The following is a 27,478-nucleotide window of genomic DNA, read 5'->3' on the forward strand; positions in this document are numbered from 1 at the left end:
GTCGCATTAATGGAAAGAAGTATTTTATTTATAATTGGTTAGCTTTAGAATGACAATGTTATTAAAAAGAATAGGAGACTTATCATACTCTAAAAATGTTTGTCTTACTTAAAAATGCACGCATTGTATTCAGTGTTAGAACAAATATTATATGGCTCTTACGGCAATACATTTTACAATATTTGGATTTCATGGCTCTCTCAGCCAAAAAGGTTCCCGACCCCTGCTCTAGTCCATCCATCTCTGTCTTGTTATCTGATTGAATCACAGAACATCAAACTCTGCGCATTCCTTTAAAGGCCTACTGAAAGCCACTACTACCCACCACGCAGTCTGATAGTTTATATATCAATGATGAAATATTAACATTGCAACACATGCCAATACGGCCTTTTTAGTTTACTAAATTGCAATTTTAAATTTTGCGTGGAAGTATCATGCTAAAACGTTGCGGTATGATGACACGCATTGTAGAGGACATTTTGTTCCAGCACCGTTCCCAGCAATAAGTCGTCTCTTTTCATCGCATAATTCCACAGTATTATGGACATCTGTGTTGCTGAATCTTTTGCAATTTTTTCAATGAATAATGGAGACGTCAAAGAAGAAAGCTGTAGGTGGAAAGTGGTGTATTGCGGCCGCCTTTAGCAACACAAACACAGCCAGTGTTTCATTGTTTACATTGCCGAAAGATGACGGTGAAGCTTTACTATGGAACAGAGCGGTCAAGCGAACACGGTTGGATTGGACCACACACACAAAGTACAGTGTATTATGCAGCGATCATTTCGAAAGATCGTGTTTCGAAGAGGGTCCCTTGCAAAGGGCAGAGATGGGCATCGCCACCACCCGTCGACTGGAGCTGAAGAAAGGTGCGGGGCCGACTTTCAGGTTGTACAAGTACGACCATATAATCTCACTAAAACACTCGTAACACAATCAGCAGATAAGGGATTTTCCAGAATTATCCTAGTAAATTTGTCCAATAACATCTGATTCGCTCCCACTGTATAGTCTTTTTATTTTATTTTATTTTTTTTAGTCCTTCACTCTCACTTTCCTCATCCACGAATCTTTCATCCTCGCTCAAATTAATGGGGAAATCGTCGCTTTCTCGGTCCGAATCGCTCTCGTTGCTGGTGGCCATGATTGTAAACACAGTTCAGATGTGAGGAGCTCCACAACCCGTGACGTCACGCGCACATCGTCTGCTACTTCCGGTACAGGCAAGGCTTTTTTATCAGCACCAAAAGTTGCGAAATTTATCGTCGATGTTCTCTACTAAATCCTTTCAGCAAAAATATGGCGAAATGATCAAGTATGACACATAGAATGGACCTGCTATCCCCGTTTAAATAAGAAAATCTCATTTCAGTAGGCCTTTAATTAGCCCACGCTCCGATTGTTGCAGACGGATGCTTGTTGGGCGACTCAGTCACTGTAGTCGCGGGACAGGAAATACGGCCAGGAGAGAAGGACAAAAACTGGATTTATTGGTAACAATTGGAGGTTAAGCAGAGAAGGAGAGAAATGGCGGGAAGGGAGTGAGGCGGGGAAAGCAGCTGAGCATACCGGAGAAGAATGTCCTGTCAGATATCCAAACTTATTTGGGGAGAATTATTTACACTGAGAGTATTTTTTATTGTCAAATTAATTTTAAAAATGCAGGGCAAGCGAGCTGGTGCTTGAGCAGTGGTAATATAATATTATTATCTACTTCACTATTACTTTTTAAGAATAATAAATATTGGTGTGTATATCTAGTATCTGCTGATGTAGTTATGTTGTAGAAATGGTTGCGATGTGGTGGCGACTTGTCCAGGGTGTACACCGCATTCCGCCCAAAAGCAGATGTGATAAGCTTCAGCACCTCCTAGAACGCCAAAAGGGACTAGCGGTAGAAAATGGATGGGATGGATGGATGGATGATACTGATATACAGTACAGGCCAAAAATTTGGACAAACCTTCTTATTTAAAAGTGTTTTCTTTATTTTCATGACTTTTTACATTGTAGATTGTCACTAAAGGCATCAAAAGTATGACACCTGTGAAGTGAAAAGCCTTTCTTGAAGCTCATCGAGAGAATACCAAGAGTGTGCAAAACAGTAATCAGAGCAAACGGTGGCTATTTTGAAGAAACTACAATACAAAACATGTTTTCATTTATTTCACCTTTTTTTGTTAAGTACAAACCCCGTTTCCATAGGAGTTGGAAAATTGTGTTGGATGTAAATATTATCGGAATACAATGATTTGGAAATAATTTTCAACCCATATTCAGTTGAATATGCTACAAAGACAACATATTTGATGTTCAAACTGATAAACTTTTTTTTTTTTTTTGCAAATAATCATTAACTTTAGAATTTGATGCCAGCATCATGTGACAAAGATGTTGGGAAAGGTGGCAATAATTACTGCTAAAGTTGAGGAATGCTCATCAAACACTTATTTGGAACATCCCACAGGTGTGCAGGCTAATTGGGAACAGGTGGGTGCCATGATTGGGTATAAAAACAGCTTCCCAAAAAATGCTCAGTCTTTCACAAGGAAGGATTTGTCCACAACTGCGTGAGCAAATAGTCAAACAGTTTAAGAACAACATTTCTCAAAGTGAAATTGCAAGAAATTTAGGGATTTCAACAACTACGGTCCATAATATCATCAAAAGGTTCAGAGAATCTGGAGAAATCACTCCACATAAGCGGCATGGCCGGAAACCAACATTGAATGACCGTGACCTTCGATCCCTCAGATGGCACTGTATTAAAAACAGACATCAATCTCTAAAGGATATCACCACATGGGCTCGGGAACACTTCAAAAAACCACCGTCACTAAACACAGTTTGTTACTAAATCTGTAAGTGCAAGTTAAAGCTCTACTATGCAAAGCGAAAGCCATTTATCAACAACATCCAGAAATGCAGCCGTCTTCTCTGGACCCGAGATCATTAAAGATGGACTGATGCAAAGTGTAAAAGTATTCTATGGTCTGACGAGTCCACATTTCAAATTGTTTTTGGAAATATTCGACATCGGGCTAAAGGGGAAGCGAACCATCCAGACTGTTATCGACGCAAAGTTCAAAAGCCAGCATCTGTGATGGTATGGGGGTGCATTAGTGCCCAAGGCATGGGTAACTTACACATCTGTGAAGGCACCATTAATGCTGAAAGGTCCATACAGGTTTTGGAGCAACGTATGCTGCCATCTAAGCGCCGTCTTTTTCATGGACGCCCCTGCTTATTTCAGCAAGACAATACCAAGCCACATTCAGCACGTGTTACAACAGTGTGGCTTTGTAACAAAAGAATGCAGGTACTTTCCTGGCCCGCCTGCAGTCCAGACCTGTCTCCCATGGAAAATGTTTGGCGTATTGTGAAGCGTAAAATACGACAGCGGAGACCCCGGACTGTTGAACGACTGAAGTTCTACATAAAACAAGAAAGGGAAAGAATTCCACTTTCAAAGCTTCAACAATTACTTTCCTCAGTTCCCAAAAGTTTATTGAGTGTTGTAAAAAGAAAAGGTGATGTAACACAGTGGTGAACATGCCCTTTCCCAACTACTTTGGCAAGTGTTGCAGCCATGAAATTCTAAGTTAATTATTATTTGCAAAAAAAAATTAAGTTAATGAGTTTGAACATCAAATATGTTGTCTTTGTAGCATATTCAACTGAATATGGGTTGAAAAGGATTTGCAAATCATTGTATTCCGTTTATATTTACATCTGACACAATTTCCCAACTCATATGGAAACAGGGTTTGTATATGTTGAATGACAAAATAAATTACCAAAATCTCAGACAAAAAGTGATTACATTATAAAGAAGAATAATGTACTAAATTAAATATATATGTTTATATAAAAAGCTTGTGTATTGTAGCCAAACAGCTCAATTTTTCTTTCATCTGACATCACATGGTCAAAGATAAGACCTTCTGGAGGAACACCAAGCCTACCGTCAAGCATGGTGGTGGTAGTGTTATGCTCTGGGCCTGTTTTGCTGCCAATGGAACTGGTGCATAACAGAGAGTAAATTCTCTGAACCTTTTGTTGATTTTAAAGACCTTAGATGGTAAAATCCCTAAATTCCTTGCAATAGCTCGTTGAGAAATGTTGTTCTAAAACTGTTCGACAATTTGCTTACAAATTGGTGACCCTCACCCCATCCTTGTTTGTGAATTACTTAACATTTCATGGAAGCTGCTTTTATACCCAATCATGGCACCCACCTGTTCCCAATTAGCCTGCACACCTGTGGGATGTTCCAAATAAGTGTTTGATGAGCATTCCTCAACTTTATCAGTATTTATTGCCAGCTTTCCCAACTACTTTGGCACATGTTGCAGCCATGAAATTCTAAGTTAATTATTATTTGCAAAAAAAAATTAGTTTATGAGTTTGAACATCAAATATGTTGTCTTTGTAGCATATTCAACTGAATATGGGTTGAAAAAGATTTGCAAATCATTGTATTCTGTTTATATTTACATCTAACACAATTTCCCAACTCATATGGAAACGGGGTTTGTACATAACTCAATCAATCAATCAATCAATGTTTACTTATATAGCCCTAAATCACTAATGTCTCAAAGGGCTGCACAAACCACTACGACATCCTCGGTAGGCCCACATAAGGACAAGGAAAACTCACACCCAGTGGGACGTCGGTGACAATGATGACTATGAGAACCTTGGAGAGGAGGAAAGCAATGGATGTCGAGCGGGTCCAACATGATACTGTGAAAGTTCAATCCATAATGGATCCAACACAGTCGCGAGAGTCCAGTCCAAAGCGGATCCAACACAGCAGCGAGAGTCCCGTTCACAGCGGAGCCAGCAGGAAACCATCCCAAGCGGAGGCGGATCAGCAGCGCAGAGATGTCCCCAGCCGATACACAGGCGAGCAGTACATGGCCACCGGATCGGACCGGACCCCCTCCACAAGGGAGAGTGGGACATAGGAGAAAAAGAAAAGAAACGGCAGATCAACTGGTCTAAAAAGGGAGTCTATTTAAAGGCTCCACATGTGTTCATTCATAGTTTTGATGCCTTCGGTGACAATCTACAATGTAAATAGTCATGAAAGTAAAGAAAACGCATTGAATGAGAAAGTGTGTCCAAACTTTTGCCTTGAACCGTATGTTAAAATGGCAAATATTGGCGGCGATAATTGGTCGATCTCTACATCTGACTGTCTGTGCTCCTGCAGGGAAAAAGATATTGAACACTTCTTGGAGACAAGTCGCAACAAATTTATCGGCTTTACTCTGGGAAAGTGAGTATTCCACCCTAAACCAATGAAGGCATAGGCGTTCATGCTGCTGTACGCTAACGCTCTGTGCTCTGCTTGTCTTATAGCGACACCGAGACCCTTGTAGGCCTCCCAAGACCCATCCACGAGAGCGTGAAAACTCTCAAACAGGTGAGGAACACAATGTCAAGATAAAAATCCTTCTTAACTTCCTTTTCCTTTCTCCTTCAGCACAAATACATCTCCATCGCTGAGGTGCAGATGAAGCGAGAGGAGGAGCTACAACAGTGTCCACTCAGCCTGGTCTGTCTCACCACCTTTTCATGCCCAAAGACTTCTCCTCCGTCATGTGTTTTCATCTACAGGGCGAGGAGGACGTGGACGAGACTCCTGCAGAAACGATGTACTTGGGGATGCTTCCGAACCTCTCCCAGTATGTGGTGAGTGGCTGCATAAACCTGCGTGCAGTTTGGCAATCCGGATTTGTTTTTTGATTCTTTATCTGTGTTAGATCGCACTCCTTAAGCTGCTGTTGGCTGCAGCGCCGACCTCCAAAGCCAAAACGGACTCCATAAACATTCTTGCTGATGTGCTGCCTGAGGAGATGCCGTAAGTGTGACTACTGTACTTGGAACACATACTAAATTACTGCATTCCTTTTTAAATGATAGGAGTTTTTTTCATACAGTAGGTCAGGGGTCACCAACCTTTTTGAAAGCAAGAGCTACTTCTTGGGTACTGATTAATGCGAAGGGCTACCAGTTGGATACACACTTCAATAAATTGCCAAAAATAGCCAATTTGCTCAATTTACCTTTAATAAGTAAATATATATATATATATATATATATATATATATATATATATATGATGGCTTCATCTGACCGGGATCTTCAGCTCTCGCTGGATCGGTTCGCAGCTGAGTGTGAAGCGACCGGAATGAGAATCAGCACCTCCAAGTCCGAGTCCATGGTTCTCGAGACCCTGGTTCTCGAGACCCTGCCCCAAGTGGAGGAGTTCAAGTACCTAGGAGTCTTGTTCACGAGTGGGGGAAGAGTGGATCGTGAGATCGACAGGCGGATCGGTGCGGCGTCTTCAGTAATGCGGACGTTGTACCGATCCGTTGTGGTGAAGAAGGAGCTGAGCCGGAAGGCAAAGCTCTCAATTTACCGGTCGATTTACGTTCCCATCCTCACCTATGGTCATGAGCTTTGGGTCATGACCGAAAGGATAAGATCACGGGTACAAGCGGCCGAAATGAGTTTGGGTCTCTCCCTTAGAGATAGGGTGAGAAGCTCTGCCATTCGGGAGGAACTCAAAGTAAAGCCGTTGCTCCTCCACATGGAGAGGAGCCAGATGAGGTGGTTCGGGCATCTGGTCAGGATGCCACCCAAACGCCTCCCTAGGGAGGTGTTTAGGGCACGTCCAACCGGTAGGAGGCCACGGGGAAGACCCAGGACACGTTGGGAAGACTATGTCTCCCGGCTGGCCTGGGAACGCCTCGGGATCCCCCGGGAAGAGCTAGACGAAGTGGCTGGGGAGAGGGAAGTCTGGGTTTCCCTGCTTAGGCTGTTGCCCCCGCGACCCGATCTCGGATAAGCGGAAGAAGATGGATGGATGGATGGATAAACAAACAACTGAATAAACATCTTTTAAGTTGATTACATCATTTTTGCTAAGGGTTATGGACAGAGGTAGTATTTTGCATGTATGTTTGTGCGTAGGCATTGTTATTTTAATCTCTCTGTGATGCAATGTGTACAATACTGTATGTGTTCACGTTCTGTTTTAATTGATTGGTAGCGAGCCAGAAGTGCAACATTTTTTGTGGTGGTCTAGAATCTTATTGAAAGCACTGCAAAGCCTAAAAAAAACTGGAGTGCACAGCAGAGCACTCCAGTTTTTCAAGAACCGGCTGTAAAAAAAGCTAGTCAAAGATCCTCTATTTGACAGGAGCAGAAGGCTCGCCCTGACTATATATGACACTGTATGAAATGCTATAATGGGTTATTTTTGGAGTCAAAGAAGTGATTGTCAACTGGTGGGTTGTGGGGGTGGACCCTGTGTGGCATGGTAACACAAAAATGTTTTGGTATATTGCCATGATCGGCAGTGGCTATTTCTAGATTTAATTTTAATCAAACCCGGAAAAGGGTGGAATGCCATCTCCGGGTTGGGGAGGAGACCCTTCCCCAAGTGGAGGAGTTCAAGTACCTAGGAGTCTTGTTCACGAGTGGGGGAAGAGTGGATCGTGAGATCGACAGGCGGATCGGTGCGGCGTCTTCAGTAATGCGGACGTTGTATCGATCCGTTGTGGTGAAAAAGGAGCTGAGCCGGAAGGCAAAGCTCTCAATTTACCGGTCGATCTACGTTCCCATCCTCACCTATGGTCATGAGCTTTGGGTCATGACCGAAAGGATAAGATCACGGGTACAAGCGGCCCAAATGAGTTTGGGTCTCTCCCTTAGAGATAGGGTGAGAAGCTCTGCCATCTGGGAGGAACTCAAAGTAAAGCCGCTGCTCCTCCACATCGAGAGGAGCCAGATGAGGTGGTTCGGGCATCTGGTCAGGATGCCACCCAAACGCCTCCCTAGGGAGGTGTTTAGGCCACGTCCAACCGGTAGGAGGCCACGGGGAAGACCCAGGACACGTTGGGAAGACTATGTCTCCCGGCTGGCCTGGGAACGCCTCGGGATCCCCCGGGAAGAGCTAGACGAAGTGGCTGGGGAGAGGGAAGTCTGGGTTTCCCTGCTTAGGCTGTTGCCCCCGCGACCCGACCTCGGATAAGCTGAAGAAGATGAATTTTAATTAACTTCTTAACTTACAATCATAAACTTGTGGATATTACAAACTATTACGCAATACCAAATGAAGTGTTTCATTAGCTGTAAACTCTAATCATCAAAATTGTCAAGAAAATTTTAAACTTTAAATTAAAAAAACTATTGTAATTGTTTTTTTTGTTTTTTATCCTCCAAATTAGGTTGTTTTTTTTCCGAGGCAGCTCTGTTACTCCACATAACTTATGATTTGAGAACGTTTTTTATATTGTATTTGAATGTATTGAGCTGCACCTGCACTTGTTAATAAACAACTTGGTCAAAAAGAGTTTTCTCATGGCCTTCCAGTCATTGTGAGGCTCCAGCGTAGCCTTGCACTCTGCGATAGTCTTGATAGTAATGTTAATGCATGTTTTCCTTCAGAATCACCGTCCTCCAAAGCATGAAATTGGGGATCGACGTCAACCGCCACAAAGAAATCATCGTCAAGGCCATCTCGGCTCTGCTGCTGCTCCTCCTCAAGCACTTCAAGCTCAACCACATTTATCAGGTTACACACAATACTCCCCTCCTGCTCAAGAGCTTTTCTCCTCTCCGACCTCTCGGCTGGAGGTGTCTGCACCTCCCCCTTCTCATGCTATGCACCACCTTACTTCATGATCAAAAGTGTCATTACTTTCATTCTACTTTCCATATAAGCGCTCACAATCCCTTGCATCAGCCTCACACCAGCGGGAAAAAACAACTGCAGCATCCCCTCTTAAAATCCTCCCTTGGAATATTGGTCAATGTCCAATAACATATTCTCTCATCTTATTGGACAAGTAAGGGAACATGCAGCATTTCTGTTGCTGGGAGTGAACGTCCCTGTGTCCTTTTCTACCCTTTACAACTCTAAGTTGTGGCGCCCTCTGCTGGCTGAAAGTGGCACTGCATACATGCACTGCAGCAATTCTGGCTAAACCAGGGGTCGGGAACCTTTTTGGCTGAGAGAGCCATTCATCCATCCATCCATTTTCCACCACTTATTACCTTTGGGGTCAGACAACATTCACACACTCGGGACCATTTTAGTGTTGCCAATCAACCTATCACCAGGTGCATGTCTTTGGAGGTGGGAGGACATGCAAACTCCACACAGAAAGATCCCGAGCCCGGTATTGAACCCAGGACTACTCAGGACCTTCCTATTGTGAGGCAGACGCACTAACCCCTCTCTACCACCATGCTGCCCCCAAGAAAGCCAAATATTTTAAAATGTATTTTCGTGAGAGCCATATAATATTTTTTTTAACACTGAATACAACTGTGAAGTGAATTATATTTATATAGCGCTTTTCTCTAGTGACTCAAAGCGCTTTACATAGTGAAACCCAATATTTAAGTTACATTTAAACCAGTGTGGGTGGCACTGGGAGCAGGTGGGTAAAGTGTCTTGCCCAAGGACACAACGGCAGTGACTAGGCTGGCAGAAGCGGGAATCGAACCTGCAACCCTCAAGTTGCTGGCACGGCCACTCTACCAACCGAGCTATACCGCTAAATGCGTGCATTTTTAAGCAAGACCTACATTTTTAGAGTATAATAAGTCTCTCGTTATTTTTAATAACATTGTTATTTTGAAGCAGAACCAATAAAAAATAAACGACTTGTTGAACAGGTGCGGTAGAAAGCAGATGGTTGGATTAAAATGCATGAGAATGTTTTATATTCTGAACGTTATTTTTAACACTGATTACCAGCGGAATTATTCATTACTTATCGTGTTAAGCAATGTCAGCTAAGATCAATCAATCAATGTTTATTTATATAGCCCCAAATCACAAATGTCTCAAAGGACTGCACAAATCATTACGACTACAACATCCTCGGAAGAACCCACAAGATTTAATATCTACAATATGCATTTGACAGAGTACAAGATTGATTGATTAATTGATACTTTTATTAGTAGATTGCACAGTACAGTACATATTCCGTACAATTGACCACTAAATGGTAACACCCCAATAAGTTTTTCAACTTGTTTAAGTCGGGGTCCACGTTAATCAATTCATGGTACAAATATATACTATCAACATAATACAGTCATCACACAAGTTAATCATCATAGTATGTACATTGAATTATTTACATTATTTACAATCCGGGGGGTGGGATGAGGAGCTTTGGTTGATATCAGTACTTCAGTCATCAACAATTGCATCAACAGAGAAATGTGGACATTGAAACAGTGTAGGTCTTATTTAGTAGGATATGTACAGCCAGCAGAGAACATAGTGAGTTCACATAGCATAAGAACAAGTATATACATTAGAAGTACATTTGAGTTGTTTATAATCCGGGGAGATGGGATGTGAATGGAGGAGGGTATTAGTAAAGTGTTGAAGTTGCCTGGAGGTGTTGTTTTAGAGCGGTTTTGAAGGAATATAGAGATGGACTTACTTTTATACCTGTTGGGAGTGCATTCCACATTGATGTGGCATAGAAAGAGAATGAGTTAAGACCTTAGTTAGATCGGAATCTGGGTTTAACGTAGTTTGTGGAGCTCCCCCTGGTGTTGTGGTTATGGCGGTCAATTACGTTCAATCAATCATCCATCCATCCATCCATTTTCTGCCGCTTATTCCCGTTCGGGGTCGCGGGGGGCGCTGGCGCCTATCTCAGCTACAATCGGGCGGAAGGCGGGGTACACCCTGGACAAGTCGCCACCTCATCGCAGGGCCAACACAGATAGACAGACAACATTCACACTCACATTCACACACTAGGGCCAATTTTAGTGTTGCCAATCAACCTATCCCCAGGTCAATGTTTACTTATATAGCCCTAAATCACTAGTGTCTCAAAGGGCTGCACAAACCACTACGACATCCTCGGTAGGCCCACATAAGGGCAAGGAAAACTCACACCCAGTGGGACATCGGTGACAATAATGACCCAGTGGGACGTCGGTGACAATGATGACTATGAGAACCTTGGAGAGGAGGAAAGCAATGGATGTCGAGCGGGTCTAACATGATACTGTGAAAGTTCAATCCATAATGGATCCAACACAGTCGCGAGAGTCCAGTCCAAAGCGGATCCAACACAGTCGCGAGAGTCCCGTTCACAGCGGAGCCAGCAGGAAAACATCCCAAGCGGAGGCGGATCAGCAGCGCAGAGATGTCCCCAGCCGATACACAGGCAAGCAGTACATGGCCACCGGATCGGACCGGACCCCCTCCACAAGGGAGAGTGGGACAGAGGAGAAAAAGAAAAGAAACGGCAGATCAACTGGTCTAAAAAGGGAGTCTATTTAAAGGCTAGAGTATACAAATGAGTTTTAAGGTGAGACTTAAATGCTTCTACTGAGGTGGCATCTCGAACTGTTACCGGGAGGGCATTCCAGAGTACTGGAGCCCGAACGGAAAACGCTCTATAGCCCGCAGACTTTTTTTGGGCTTTGGGAATCACTAATAAGCCGGAGTCCTTTGAATTCAGATTTCTTGCCGGGACATATGGTACAATACAATCGGCAAGATAGGCTGGAGCTAGACCGTGTAGTATTTTATACGTAAGTAGTAAAACCTTAAAGTCACATCTTAAGTGCACAGGAAGCCAGTGCAGGTGAGCCAGTACAGGCGTAATGTGATCAAACTTTCTTGTTCTTGTCAAAAGTCTAGCAGCCGCATTTTGTACCAACTGTAATCTTTTAATGCTAGACATGGGGGGACCCGAAAATAATACGTTACAGTAGTCGAGGCGAGACGTAACAAACGCATGGATAATGATCTCAGTGTCTTTAGTGGACAAAATGGAGCGAATTTTAGCGATATTACGGAGATGAAAGAAGGCCGTTTTAGTAACGCTTTTAATGTGTGGCTCAAAGGAGAGAGTTGGGTCGAAGATAACACCCAGATTCTTTACCGAGTCGCTTTGTTTAATTGTTTGGTTGTCAAATGTTAGAGTTGTATTATTAAATAGAGGTCGGTGTCAAGCAGGACCGATAATCAGCATTTCCGTTTTTTTGGCGTTGAGTTACAAAAAGTTAGCGGACATCCATTGTTTAATTTCATTAAGACACGCCTCCAGCTGACTAAAATCCGGCGTGTTGGTCAGCTTTAGGGTCATGTAGAGTTGGATGTCATCAGCATAACAGTGAAAGCTAACACCGTATTTGCGTTAAGGAAGTAGTTCGACATGTACTTCGGTATCAAAGAGGTGTAGCGGATTTTATAGACTAGGCTCGGTGCAAGTTGTTTTACTCTGTCCTCCACCCTGAGCCAGCCCACTTTGGAGAAGTGGGTTGGATTGAGGTGTGATCTGGAGTGGAGGTCTAAAAGTAACCGGACTAGCTTATTCTGGGATGTTTGGAGTCTAGATTTGAGGGTTTTGGAGGTGCTGGGGTACCAGGAGGTGCAAGCGTAATCGAAGAAGGGTTGAATAAGACTTTGCTATCTTCAACTGGTTTTAAATGCAGAGAAAACAAAGTGTATGTTCTTTACCACATCGAAAACTGTAAGATCAGCACTGTGTGAAAAGATTTTAACGAGAAATGGGCAACAAATTATGTTGGTATCTTCTTTTAGATATTTGGGATTTTTAATTGATGACCACTTGAGTTTTAAGGAGCACATTCATCCATCCATCCATCTTCTTCCGCTTATACGAGGTCGGGTCGCGGGGGCAACAGCCTAAGCAGGGAAACCCAGACTTCCCTTTCCCCAGCCACTTCGTCTAGCTCTTCCCGGGGGATCCCGAGGCGTTCCCAGGCCAGCCGGGAGACATAGTCTTCCCAACGTGTCCTGGGTCTTCCCCGTGGCCTCCTACCGGTTGGACGTGCCCTAAACACCTCCCTAGGGAGGCGTTCAGGTGGCATCCTGACCAGATGCCCGAACCACCTCATCTGGCTCCTCTCGATGTGGAGGAGCAGCGGCTTTACTTTGAGTTCCTCCCGGATGGCAGAGCTTCTCACCCTATCTCTAAGGGAGAGACCTGGAAACTCATTTGGGCCGCTTGTACCCGTGATCTTATCCTTTCGGTCATGACCCAAAGCTCATGACCATAGGTGAGGATGGGAACGTAGATCGACCGGTAAATTGAGAGCTTTGCCTTCCGGCTCAGCTCCTACTTCACCACATCGGATCGGTACAACGTCCGCATTACTGAAGACGCCGCACATTCAGTATGTTGTAAAAAAAATGAAACTTTTACCGGGATTTTATTATAGAAACAAGTCTTGCTTTTCTTTTACTGTGAAACAGAAATTGGTGTAAACAACCTTTTTAGCTGTTATTGACAATGGAGATGTGTTGTACATGAATACTACTGGATAGTGTGTACCACACGGCACTGAGATTCATCACCAACTGGGCTCCCTTTACTCACCATTGTGTCTTATACTCAATGATTAACTGGACATATTTATGTGCTCGACGCCTCAATCATGGGTATGTTTTCATCTACAAAACCATTCTTTATATCACTCCATCTTATCTATCTTGTCTTTTAACAAAAAAAACAAGGAAGTCACAATCTTCGTTCAATGAATGTTCTTCAATTTGTCATCCCCAAAGTAAGAACTGAACTGGGCAAGAAAGCATTTAGGTTTTCAGCAGCGAAGGCTTGGAATAACCTACAATCAAATATTCAACTTCAAACCCTTGTTACATTGAATGAGTTTAAAGCAGGGGTCACCAACGTAGCTCGTAAGGACCAGATGAGTCGCCCGCATGCCTGTTCTGAAAATAGCTCAACTAGCAGCACTTACCAGTGAGCTGCCTCTATTTTTTAAATTGTATTTATTTACTAGCAAGCTGGTCTCGCTTTGCTCGACATTTTTAATTCTAAGAGAGACAAAACTCGAATAGAATTTGAAAATCTAAGAACATATTTTAAAGACTTGGTCTTCACTTGTTTAAATAAATTATTATTTTTTTTTTTAATTTGCTTCTTATAACTTTCAGAAAGACAATTTTAGAGAAAAATACAACTTTAAAAATGATTTTAGGATTTTCAAACACATTCACCTTTTTAGCTTTTAAATTCCTTCCTCTTCTTTCCTGACAATTTAAATCAATGTTTAAGTATTATTTTTTTTATTGTAAACAATATTAAGTACATTTTAATTTAATTCTTCATTTTAGCTTCTTCAAACTTATTCTGATTAAAATTCGAAAAAAATATTCTGGCAAATCTAGAAAATCTGTAGAATCAAATGTAAATCTTATTTCAAAGTCTTTTGAATTTCTTTTAAGTGAAGTGAAGTGAATTATATTTATATAGCGCTTTTCTCTAGTGACTCAAAGCGCTTTACATAGTGAAACCCAATATCTAAGTTACATTTAAAGCAATGTGGGTGGCACTGGGAGCAGGTGGGTAAAGTGTCTTGCCCATGGACACAACGGCAGTGACTAGGATGGCGGAAGCGGGAATTGAACCTGCAACCCTCAATTTTTGTTCTGGAAAATCTAGAAGAAATAATGATTTGTCCTTGTTAGAAATATAGCTTGGTCCAATTTGTTATATATTATAACAAAGTGCAGATTGGATTTTAACCTATTTAAAACATGTCATCAAAATTCTAAAATTTGAATCAGAAAAAATTACTAACGATGTTCCATGAATTATTTTATTTTTTTCAAAAATATTCGAATTAGCTAGTTTTTCTCTTTATTTTTTTCAGTTGAATTTTGAATTTTAAAGAGTCAAAATTGAAGATAAACTATGTTTCAAAATTTAATTTTCTTTTTTGGGGGGTTTTCTCCTCTTTTAAACCGTTCAATTAAGTGTTTTTTTCACTTACTGCTTATTTGCTATCACTTTTACGATCATATTTGTACATATTGTATGTGCTGGTGTTGTTCTATTGTTGTTGTTATTGTTGTATTTGCTGTTGTTGTTTTTGTCTCTCTGTCTAACCTCCCTCTGATCCCCACAATTTCCCCCTCTGTCCTCCTTTTTTTCTCTTTCTATCCCCTCCTGCTCTGGCCCGGCTGCACCAAATGTAATACAAATACATTTAATAAAGTCAAATTCAAATAAGACAACAAGAGAAGTATCCTCTTTTATAAAGTAAATCTGAACAGCCGATATGGGCATCCACATCAACTACATCTACATCAAGCTGGACAGGACAAAAAAAAAAAAAAAAGTGTTTTTTTCATTATTTATTCTCTACAAAAAACCTTCCGCAAAAATAAAAAAAATGTACGACGGAATGACGGACAGAAATACCCATTTTTTATATATATATAGATTTATTTATTAAAGGTAAATTGAGCAAATTGGCTATTTCTGGCAATTTATTGAAGTGTGTATCAAACTGGTAGCCCTTCGCATTAATCAGTACCCAAGAAGTAGCTCTTGGTTTTAAAAAGGTTGGTGACCCCTGGTTTAAAGCATCTGTGAAAGGACTGCAGCCTAACTTGTCTGTATGCGCAAGTTTTAATGTTGTAAATGTGATGTTTTATGTGTTGTTTACTGTTTTTAATGCAACCTTGCTGCTGTCCTCTTGGCCAGGTCTCCCTTGGAAAAGAGATATTTGATCTCAATGGGGTTTTACCTGGTTAAATAAAAGCTAAATAAATAAAAATTATCTGAGAGCCAGATGCAGTCATCAAAAGAGACACATCGGGCTCTAGAACCCTAGGTTCCCTACCCCTGGGCTAAACCTTTCTGCTAGGAATGTTACGGAGCGTATGATAAAAGAGGGAAATGTTTTTTTTTTAAAAATACACTTAACACTACCGCCTCCTTCTTTTTTGCAGTTTGAAATAGTCTCCCAGCACCTGGTGTTTGCCAACTGTATCCCACTCATCCTCAAGTTCTTCAACCAGAACATCATGTCTTATATCAGTGCCAAAAACAGGTAAGCTATATTTTACCCCTGTTTCCAAATGTAACTTGCTCGATGCATTTGTATCCTATCAAAATAGAACAAGGACAATGTCTGTGGTAGAGATTGATGCTGAGGCTGATGACCGATATCTAGAGACGATATGCAATTTGCATTAAAAGTTATTTAAACTTGAATAGTATATGTCGGTAAACAGCTGGACAAGGCTTTGCGTTTGGTTAAGTCGGCACCAAAAAAGATCAGGGGATTTAAAAAAAAACTTTTTACGTGTGTTGAAAAGGAACATTAACTGATTATAGCAGTTCATGGATTTGATACATTGTAAGGTTTCCCTGCTTAGGCTGTTGCCCCCGCGACCCGACCTCGGATAAGCGGAAGATGATGGATGGATGGATGTAAGGTTTCCTCGTGAAGAACCCTAAAATATTGCAACCATTTCAATAAAAACAATTTTAGCTAGCTGGGGCATTTTTCAAGCTGGCCGACATAATTTCTTCCCCGATGTTACAGAAAGTATGATAATGTGTAAGCTGCTGCCTGCGCTCCTTTACTTTAATACAATAAGTCTCCTATTTATCATCCATAGCTGATGCGTTTTGATTGAAACTCGCCCAGTTCCTTCAATGAGCCCATGCTCCGAGTGGCTTGTCGAGCGACTCGATCTCTGCACCGGCGAAAACAAACTAAACGGGTCCGGGAAGACGCTAGGAAAGAAGGACAAAAACTGGATTTCCTGGCAGAAGTTTTGACAGCACTGCAGGAGGGCGCAGTGAAAGCAGACCGGAGAATAATTCTCACAAGAACCCCAAAAAAATTCCCTTTCAGATATCAGAACATATTTGGAGAGTTTTATTGACAATGAAATAGGGCTGGGCAATACATCGATACATACGATATATCGCGGGTTTGTATAGAAAATGACTATATCGTAATAATCGAGTATACGTTCTCACGCAGTTGATTTTAGCTGCGGGCGTACACTTCGGGCCCTTCTCACTCCTTCCTGTCTTTCCTTCTCACAGACAAGCAGGCGCACATTCTTACACACGTCACATACTGTCACCTCATACGTCACATACGCATACGCCCTTGCAGAGCAGAGAGGTAGCATACCGGGCTACGTTAGCTGCTAACGTAGCCGTATGAGAGAAAGAAGGTGTTGATCTGGTAACAAATGAAGGAAGACTTAATTCCCAATAAAAACAGCAGGGTTTCCTTTGTCTGGCGATGGTTCGGCTTCAAGTGGGAATGTGTCGAACAGACAACTGTAATTCGTCAAGTGTGTGGCAAAAGCGTTGCTATAAAAAGTAGCATTACTGCTAATATGTAGCATCATTTGAAAAGTCACTCGCTAGAGAATGAAGAGAATTTCATAACCGTAGTAACCTACCACATAGTGAAGGACGAATGCTATTTGATTTCCTATTATGCAGCTCATTTTTATTTGACATTTAAAATGTCTCTCACAATCTTGCACTTTATGTTTTGAAAATGACTTGAATGTTTGTGCCATTGCTTAATAACTTTAATAAATACACTTTTGGTCAATTGACTTAGTTGTGATTTCCCTCTCTGCATGAAAGTTTAAAAGTAGCATATATTAATGCAGTATGAAGAAGAATGTTTTAATGTAGAGACTCATAATCATCATACTGCTGTGATTATAGGCATCAAGTGTTCATTCAAGGCCAAGGCAAAATATCGTAATATACAGGACTGTCTTAGAAAATTTGAATATTGTGATAAAGTCCTTTTATTTTCTGTAATGCAACTAAAAACATGAAAATGTCATACATACTGGATTCATTACACATCAACTGAAATATTGCAAGCCTTTTATTATTTTAATATTGCTGATTATGGCATACAGCTTAAGAAAACTAAAAAAAATAGAATATTTCCTCACACCAAGTAAAAAAAAAAGATTTATAGCAGCAAAACAAAATCAAACATTTGAAAATGCACGGATTACTGCATCAATGCGGCGTGGCATGGAGGCAATCGGCCTGTGGCATTGCTGAGGTGTTATGGATGCACAGGATGCTTCAATAGCGGCCTTCAGCTCATTTGCATTATTGGGTCTGGTGTCTTTCAGCTTCTTCTTCACAATACCCCACACATTCTCTATGGGGTTTAGGTCAGGAGAGTTGGCAGGCCAATGGAGGACAGTAATGCCATGGTCAGTACACCAGTTACTGGTGGTTTTGGCACTGTGAGCAGGTGCCAGATAATGCTGGAAAACTAAATCATCATCTCCATAGAGCTCTACTACAGATGGAAGCATGTACACCGCTGCATTGACTCTGGACTTGATGAAACACAGTGGACCAAAACCAGCAGCTTACATGGCTCCCCAAATCATTGCTGACTGAGGGAACTTCCGTTGTCTAGAGTTCAGGAGTGGCTTGACCATGGGAATACGGCTATTGAAGCTGTATCTGTTGAAAAGCTCTATGGAGATGATAATTTCATTTTCCAGCATGATCTGGCACCTGCTCACAGTGCCAAAACCACCAGTAACTGGTGTACTGACCATGGCATTACTGTCCTCCATTGGCCTGCCAACTCCCCTGACCTGAACATCATAGATAATTTGTGGGTTATTGTGAAGAAGAAGCTGAAAGACACCAGGCTCAATAATGCAAATGAGCTGAAGGCCGCTATTGAAGCATCCTGGGCATCCATAACACTTCAGCAATGCCACAGGCCGATTGCCTCCATGCCACGCCGCATTGATGCAGTAATCCACGCAAAAGGATTCCCAACCAAGTACTGAGTGCATTAATTGACATTTTCCAATGTTTGATTTTGTTTTGCTGTAATAAATATTTTTTTTTCTTGGTCTGAGGAAATATTCTAATTTTTTGAGATAGGATTTTTGAGTTTTCTTAAGCTGTATGCCATAATCAGCAATATTAAAATAATAAAAGGCTTGCAATATTTCAGTTGATGTGTAATGAATCCAGAATGTATGACATGTTCATGTTTTTAGTTGCATTACAGAAAATAAAGGACTTTATCACAATATTCTAATTTTCTGAGACAGTCCTGTATATCGTATATCGCGATATAGCCTAAAAATATCGCAATATTAAAAAAAGGCAATATCGCCCAGCCCTACAATGAAATTAATTTTTATTCTTAAATTAATTTTAAAAAAAAGTATCTCAAAGCTCCCTCCTTTCCCAGCTTGCTCTCTTCGTCTTTGTCTTGTCTGAACTTCCCCCTCCCCTCTGTGCGAGTTGTCGTGATCAATGTAATGTGTTTATGTGTGCATTGCAAATGAGGTTTTTTTTACTCTTCCCCCCTTTCCCAATATCACCTTTTTCCCACCTTTTTTAAGGAGCGCCGTAAAAATGGCTGATCCATTGGACGGTCCTGTCTTGTCTCCCTGTAACGTATGTCCCGCTCTTAGTGGGACTGTGCCGAAAATGTACTTTTCAGTTCTTATGTGTCTTGTACATGTTAAGAATTGACATTAAATCATTTCCATTTCCAAAGGTAACTTTTATCATGCAGGACAAACAAGTCAATGCTTGATCATTGTTTATTACTATATCTACTTCACTAATTATTATGATTTTAAATACTGGTATCATATGGGTATAGATCAGGGGTGCCCATTACGTCGATCGCGAGCTACCAGTCGACCGCGGGGGGTGTGTCAGTCGATCTCCAGCCAGGCTTTTAAAAAAAATAGACCTAAAAATTAGTGATCATCAATCTTCACCAAGACGTCACTTAAATGACATTCACGGTACCGGAGGGTCTTGTGAGATGACGCTGGCTGCTGCAAGATCATTATTATTAAAAATGACCGAGAGGAAGGCGAGAAACACTTTTTATTTCAACAGACTCTCGCGCCGTACCTTCCGTCAAAACTCTAAAGGCCGACTGCACATTTCCTATCTTCACAATAAAAGCCCTGCTTCATGCTGCCTGCGCTAACTAAATACAGAGTCTCGGAAAACTGGCGTGCACAAGCGATCCCTCAGAAAGCTGGCGTGCACATCACTTGTGCACGCCAGCTTTCTGAGACTCTTATTTTGTTAACGCAGGCAGCATGAAGCAGGGCTTTTATTGTGAAGATAGAAAATGTGCAGTCTGCCTTTAGAGTTTTGACGGAAGGTACGGCGCGAGAGTCTGTTGAAATAAAAAGTGTTTCTCGCCTTCCTCTCTGTCATTTTTTCATAATAATGAACTGGCAGCAGCCAGCGTCATCTCACAAGACCCTCGGGTGCCGTGAAAGTCAATCAAGCAAGCTACGGAATTTGCCGCCAATGTTTTTCTTGTAAAGTGTATGGAAGCTGGATGAATTAGATGCCAAAAACCAACCACTTTCATGTGGTATTGTACAGAAAGGACAACTTTTTTTTCTCCTCCATTTGAAAATGTGGGCGTTATCATCATTACTGTCTGATTCCAATCAATGCAAGTCATCAGAATCAGGTAATACACCAACTTATATTTTTGTCTTTGTGAAAGAAAGACATCTATATATGTTACACATGCTTGTATTATCATTAAACACATTTAACTTGTTTACAAAAATGTCTCTTTCATAAATAAATAAATATAAATGATATATATAAATGAGGTAGATCCCCTCGAGTTGGTCAATTGAAAAGTAGCTCGCCTGCAGAAAAAGTGTGGGCACCCCTGGTATAGATTGTATCTGCCGATGTAGTTCTGTTGTAATTGTACAAAAAAAGGCCAATATATAATATATGTCAAAATGCCAAATATCGGACAGGTAGACAATCGGTCAATCTCTAGTCTCTGATGGAAGAAGGGTGATTTGGGGTTTGTAAAAATCAACCACAAAGAGTATTTTTGTGTATGTTTTTGCAGCATATGTGTGTTGGACTTCCCCCACTGTGCGGTCCACGAGATGCCTGAGCTCACCGCTGAAAGCCTGGTGAGTCCAAACAGCCTCACTGGGTGAACGACTGCAAAATAACATCCATGTTGGGGGGGGGGGGTTTGTGTGTGATTATCAGGAGGCGGGAGACAGCAACCAGTTCTGTTGGAGGAATCTGTTCTCCTGCATCAACCTGCTTAGAATCCTCAACAAGCTGACCAAGTGGAAACACTCACGGACAATGGTCAGTCATGCACATTGTTTTGGAATTTTTTTCCTATTCAATAGAGAAATGTCTGGGGAAAGCCAAGGTCTTTTCAGTATTTATTTGAGATCTCAAATGTCATCAGTTTGCAGAAGAGAAAAATGTATGCTGTTTATATTGCTTATGGCCGGGGTGTCCAAACTTTTTCCACAGAGGGCCGCACACGGACAAATTTAAGCATGCGGGGGCCATTTTGATGTTTTTCATTTTCCAACCATAACAAAATATATGGATTTTTTTTTTATCCTTAGGGCTCCTTGGGAGCATAGAGGGTCTCAGTCACTAAAATGTTACAAATAAGTCAAATTATTATTATTTTTTTTAATTTAATGCTTACAGTAAATCTTTATATCAACTTGAGGTTGATATAAAGTAAAACAAATAAGGATTTTTGCCTTTTCTGTCAAAGACAACTTTTTTTTTATAGTAAAACTGAAATATGCAGTATTTAGATAGATAGATAGTACTTTATTCGTTGGGAGTTGAGGGGAGCAGTGAGCAGCAGCGGTGGCCACGCCCGGGTATCATTTTTGGGGATTTAACCCCCAATTCCAACCCTTGATGCTAAGTGCCAAGAAGATTGTTTTAAAGACCATTTTCAAGCCGCTTTCTGACCATCTCTTCAAGAATACCCTGTTTTGTGGGCGAGTCTTTTTTTGGTGCCTCCACTTTGACAACGTTTTTTCCCCGTCATCTTCCCAGTCATCATCAGGGACGGTGTGGCGCAGTGGGAGAGGGTCCCTGGTTTAATCCCCACCTAGTACCAACCTCGTCACGTCCGTTGTGTCCTGAGCAAGACACTTCACCCTTGCTCCTGATGGGTGCTGGTTAGCGCCTTGCATGGCAGCTCCCTCCATCAGTGTGTGAATGTGTGTGTAAATGTGGAAGTAATGTCAAAGCGCTTTGAGTACCTTGAAGGTAGAAAAGCGCTATACAAGTACAACCCATTTATCGTTTATTTATTTATTGATTCCTTCAGGAGCGTTCTTTTATTTTGCAATTAAAGCCCTCAAAGACCAAAATTCCAGGACACAATTGATTTTAATTATTTAATATTTTTGAGTAATCACCGTGAAAAGTATATAAAATCCTACTAAATATATTTGAGATCCGAAAGGTTCCTCACTCATAAAGAGATGGATTTTTATTAGTTTTTTTTTACTTTTAACACTTACATTTCAAGATCAACTTGCGATATATCTGGCGATTTTAAGTTTGAACTATTATTTTGTTTGTTTTATGCTCTTTTGTAAAAACGTTGATGTTTTTATATGGCAACCACACAACATATGCAGGCTTCACGGTGGCAGAGGGGTTAGTGCGTCTGCCTCACAATACGAAGGTCCTGCAGTCCTGGGTTCAAATCCAGGCTCGGGATCTTTCTGTGTGGAGTTTGCATGTTCTCCCCGTGAATGCGTGGGTTCCCTCCAGGTACTCCGGCTTCCTCCCACCTCCAAAGACATGCACCTGGGGATAGGTTGATTGGCAACACTAAATTGGCCCTAGTGTGTGAATGTGAGTGTGAATGTTGTCTGTCTATCTGTGTTGGCCCTGTGATAAGTTGGCGACTTGTCCAGGGTGTACCCCGCTTTCCGCCCGATTGTAGCTGAGATAGGCGCCAGCGCCCCCCGCGACCCCAAAAGGGAATAAGCGGTAGAAAATGGATGGATGGATGGATGGACAACATATGCAATATTTTTTCCACATAAAACATTTTCAAGTGATAATTTTTAAGTAATAATTCATTATAACATAGATTTTGTTGTCCTTTTTTTTATCAATGGAAAAAAAAGAAAATAAAGACAAAAGGAAAAAAAAAACTGCCTGCATGGCAGCTTTGTGTCAACATTGTCACTTTTCCTCATTAAATTTCACCTCATTCCACTTTTTTTTTTTTTTTTTTTTATTAATTTTTGCAATACTATCAATTTTGCAATTTTTGCAGAATGTGTGGCGGCCCGCACTTTGGATACCCCTGGTTCATTGGAATGAGAGGATTAAGAGGAGAGGTTGGGCGAAGTGTCCCATCCTGCGAGGGGGAAGGATGAGCAAAACAGACTCTTATCTGGTTGTGATATTAGTAACATCAGGAATTGTTGGGGTTAAACATGGAAAAGGCAGTAGCAATCACACAATAAACCAATTCCAAGAATATCGACATTGACATTGACAATCCTTTTTTTGTCCAATCCAACATGTACAAGACACATCCATCCATCCATTTTCTACCGCTTATTCCCTTTCGGGGTCGCGGGGGGCGCTGGCGCCTATCTCAGCTACAATCGGCCCTTGTCCACCCTGGACAAGTCGCCACCTCATCGCATAAGAACTGAAATTTCATTTTCGGCACAGTCCCGCTAAGAGCAGACATACGTTACAGGGGGGGACAAGACGAGACCCCAACGGATCAGCCACATACGGCGCTCCTTAGAGGGGAACATTATCACAATTTCAAAAGGGTTGAAAACAATAAAAATCAGTTCCCAGTGGCTTGTTTTATTTTTCGAAGTTTTTTTCAAAATTTTACACCTCCCGGAATATCCCTAAAAAAGCTTTAAAGTTCTTGATTTTCGCTATTTGCGATGCGACTGTCTATTTCCCTGTGACGTCATACAGGGCTGCCAATACAAACAACATGTCGGTTACCACAGCAAGATATAGCGACATTAGCTCGGATTCAGAGTCGGATTTTAGCGGTTTAAGCGATTCAACAGATTACGCATGTATTGAAACAGATGGTCGGAGTATGGAGGCAGATAGCGAAAACAAAATTGAAGAAACTGAAGCTATTGAGCGAATAGCTATTGACGCTATACGGCCATTGCATGGGTGTACCTAATGAAGTGGCCTATAGCATGGCTGCCTTATTAGCATCGCCGGTAAAATGTGCGGACCAAACGATCAGGACTTTCGCATCTTGTGACACTGGAGCAACTTAAATATGTCGATTGGTAAGTGTTTGTTTTGCACTAAATGTGGGTATCTAGTTTCAAATGTACATACAGCTAGCATAAATAGTATGTTAGCATCAATTAGCGTAGCATGTTAGCATCGATTAGCTGGCAGTCATGCTGCGACCAAATATGTCTGATTAGCACATAAGTCAACAACATCAACAAAACTCACCTTTGTGATTTCGTTGACTTAATCGTTGCAAATGCATCTGCAGGTTATCCATACATCTCTGTGCCATGTCTGTCTTAGCATCACCGGTCAAATGTGCAGACACTCTGGCACATTCAATGGGGGTCTGGCGGAAGATTTCTTGCCAGTGGTGCAACTTGAATCCCTCCCTGCTAGTGTTGTTACACCCTCCGACAACACACCGACGAGGCATGATGTCTCCAAGGTTCCAAAAAATAGTCGAAAAAACGGAAAATAACAGAGCTGAGACCCGGTGTTTGTAATGTTTTGAAAATGAAAATGGCGGCTGTATTACCTCGGTGACGTCACATTCTGACGTCATCGCTACAAGACTAATAAACAGAAAGGTGTTTAATTCGCCAAAATTCACCCGTTTAGAGTTCGGAAATCGGTTAAAAAAATACATGGTCTTTTTTCTGCAACATCAAGGTATATATTGACGCTTACATAGGTTTGGTGATGATGTTCCCCTTTAAAAAGGTGAGAAAAGGGTGACATTGGGGGAGGGGGGGGGGGGTAAAAAAAATATCAGTCTAAGGTAGGGGTGCCCATTACGTCGATCGCGATCGACTGGTCGATCTCGGAGGGTGTGTCAGTCGATCTCAAGCCAGGCATTAAAAAATAGACATAAAAATGAGCAATCATCAATCATACCAAGACTTCACTTTCGTCAGCTGTTTGACATTCTCGGCACCCGAGGATCTTGTGAGATGACGCTGGCTGCTGCGAGCTCATATTTAAGAAAAAAAACACTTACAGGACGGAGAGAAACACATTTTATTTCAACTGACTCTTGGGTCGTACCTACTGTCAAAACTCTAAAGACCGACTGCACAGTTCCTGTCTTCACCATAAAAGACCTGTTTCATCCTGCCTGTGCTAACAAAATAAGAGTCTCAGAAAGCTAGCGTGCACAAGCTAGCAAGCTACGGAGGTTGATGCCAATGTATTTCTCCCCCGCCCTCAGCGACCGCTTTCTCACTTGCTTGCCCACCCGCACACTCACTGACGTCACTCACCTGCTGCCAGACATTAAAGGGCCACACACATATGCTACTCTCATAACAAAGTGTTTAAAAACGAGTATGCAAGTTGGACAAATGAGATGCCAAATCCAACCACTTTCATGTGGTATTGGACAGAAAGGAGGACTTTTTTTCTCCTCCATTTGAAAATGCGGACGTTATCAGCACCACGGTCTAATTCCAATCAATGCAAGTCATCAGAATCAGGTAATACACCAACTTATATTCTTGTTTTCATGAAACAAAGGAATCTATGTGGCGGTATAGCTCGGTTGGTAGAGCGGCCGTGCCAGCAACTTGAGGGTTGAAGGTTCGATTCCCGCTTCCGCCATCCTAGTCACTGCCGTTGTGTCCTTGGGCAAGACACTTTACCCACCTGCTCCCAGTGACACCCACACTGGTTTAAATGTAACTTAGATATTGGGTTTCACTATGTAAAGCGCTTTGAGTCACTAGAGAAAAGGGCTATATAAATATAATTCACTTCAAAATTCACTTCACATGTGTGTTACACATGCTTGTATTATCATTAAACACTATTAACTTGTGAACAAAAATGTCTCTTTCATAAATAAATAAATATAAATGATATATATAAATGAGGTAGATCTCCTCGACTTGGTCAATTGAAAAGTAGCTCGCCTGCAGAAAAAGTGTGAGCGCCCCTGGTCTAAGGCTAGACCCTCAGGAGGGGTCCAGACTGAGTCCAAGGAAAAAAACTTCACATAGCATGGCACACATTAAACATAATACATATATCACACCAACTTGCAACAGAGGGAGGGGTGAGTTTGAGGAGGCCGGCTGCTGCTATTGAGTGCTACTCAGCCATCCACAACCCTTTAAAGGACAAATCAAATCCAAATTAGTGATCTTCGAACATCACAACAGTCTGTGTCTCATACTCTTAGAAGGTGGGGGGGTTGGCGACATCTCCACTGGACTTCAGCAATTTACCAGAACTATAAAAGTGTCTTTCTTTGACAAAAAAAACAGTCCGACGCAGTGACAAAAAGTTACCACGGATAGACAAGGGCTGTTACTTAAACTAAAATTCTTAGACAAAAGATTACTAAAATATAAATTTTGCCACACCGTCCAGAAACCATCAGCTCCTTGTTGTCTTTCCCTCGTCAGATGTTGGTGGTTTTCAAGTCGGCCCCCATCCTGAAGAGAGCGCTCAAAGTCAAACAGGCCATGATGCAACTGTATGTGCTGAAACTGCTGAAGATCCAAACAAAGTACCTGGGCCGCCAGTGGAGGAAGAGCAACATGAAGACCATGTCGGCCATCTACCAGAAGGTCCGCCACAGACTCAATGACGACTGGGCCTACGGGAATGGTAATGTACTTTCCCCACGCAGTCAGCCAAGTTTGCTTTATTTGGGACTCATGAGGTTTTTTAAATATCTTCACTCATGTGTCCCTATTGACAACAAATGTCAGCTTCCCAAAAACTGCAGTGAAATATACTAAATATCAATTATTTGTATCTAATACGAGAAATACAGTAATCAAGAAGAAAAATAGGAATAAACATAGCAAATACTGCTTAGATCAGGGGTGTCAAACTCAAATACAGAGTGGGCCAAAATTTAAAACGGAACAAAGCCGCGGGCCAAGGTTGAACAAATTAACCTTTTAATTAGATTAGATTAGATTAGATAGTACTTTATTTATTCCGTCAGGAGAGTTCCTTCAGGAAAATTACAGTTTTCAGCACAATCCCATTCAAGATCAGACAAACATTACAGGGAGACAGAACAGGATCGCTGACGGGTCTGCCGGCTTCCAGCGCCCCTTACAAAAAAGATGAGATAAAGGTAAACAAAGGGGGGGGGGAATAGAAGATTAAAATAAAATAAAAAAATAAAAAATCGGTCTTAGCCTAGGCCCTGGAGTGGGGGTGCAGACTGAGGCCAAGGGAAAAGAACAACTCATAGCCATTTGTACACATCCCTCTCACATGTGTGTAAGAGGGAAACATCAAAGAATACAAAGGACATTAAAGACATTAAAGCAGCAGATACAACCAGACACTTCTACATACAGCTATGAATAAAAAGTAAAAGAAACATATCCACTGTAGTGGATATGTTTAGGGGCCCAAACAAGTTTTGCATTGAATATTGAACAAGCAAGGCTTATATATATAGCAACTTCGGGACCCAGGATGGACCGCTCGCCTGTATCGGTTGGGGACATCTCTACGCTGCTGATCCGCCTCCGCTTGAGATGGTTTCCTGTGGACGGGACTCTCGCTGCTGTCTTGGATCCGCTTGAACTGAACTCTCGCGG

The 27,478-nt window shown here is 41.7% G+C and overlaps 1 protein-coding gene across 5 annotated transcripts in view; it reads left to right on the forward strand.

Annotated features, from left to right (window-relative positions):
* strip2 (striatin interacting protein 2) overlaps positions 1-27,478 on the forward strand; it is an 88,042-nt gene that overhangs the window by 52,901 nt on the left and 7,663 nt on the right. For 3 of the 5 annotated variants that reach the window (XM_061914541.1, XM_061914542.1, XM_061914545.1), the window contains 10 exons: positions 5,225-5,290; positions 5,374-5,437; positions 5,498-5,569; positions 5,632-5,706; positions 5,778-5,875; positions 8,470-8,596; positions 15,797-15,897; positions 20,737-20,803; positions 20,886-20,990; positions 26,318-26,522. In XM_061914541.1, coding sequence (XP_061770525.1) covers positions 5,225-5,290; positions 5,374-5,437; positions 5,498-5,569; positions 5,632-5,706; positions 5,778-5,875; positions 8,470-8,596; positions 15,797-15,897; positions 20,737-20,803; positions 20,886-20,990; positions 26,318-26,522 — 980 coding nt within the window. Of the gene's footprint in view, positions 1-5,224; positions 5,291-5,373; positions 5,438-5,497; positions 5,570-5,631; positions 5,707-5,777; positions 5,876-8,469; positions 8,597-15,796; positions 15,898-20,736; positions 20,804-20,885; positions 20,991-22,956; positions 23,178-26,317; positions 26,523-27,478 lie in introns of those variants that run through there. The other 2 variants (XM_061914544.1, XM_061914543.1) reach the window with 2 other exon arrangements.

The sequence above is a fragment of the Nerophis ophidion genome, linkage group LG10, assembly GCF_033978795.1.
Source record: "Nerophis ophidion isolate RoL-2023_Sa linkage group LG10, RoL_Noph_v1.0, whole genome shotgun sequence".
Lineage (NCBI taxonomy): Eukaryota > Metazoa > Chordata > Actinopteri > Syngnathiformes > Syngnathidae > Nerophis > Nerophis ophidion.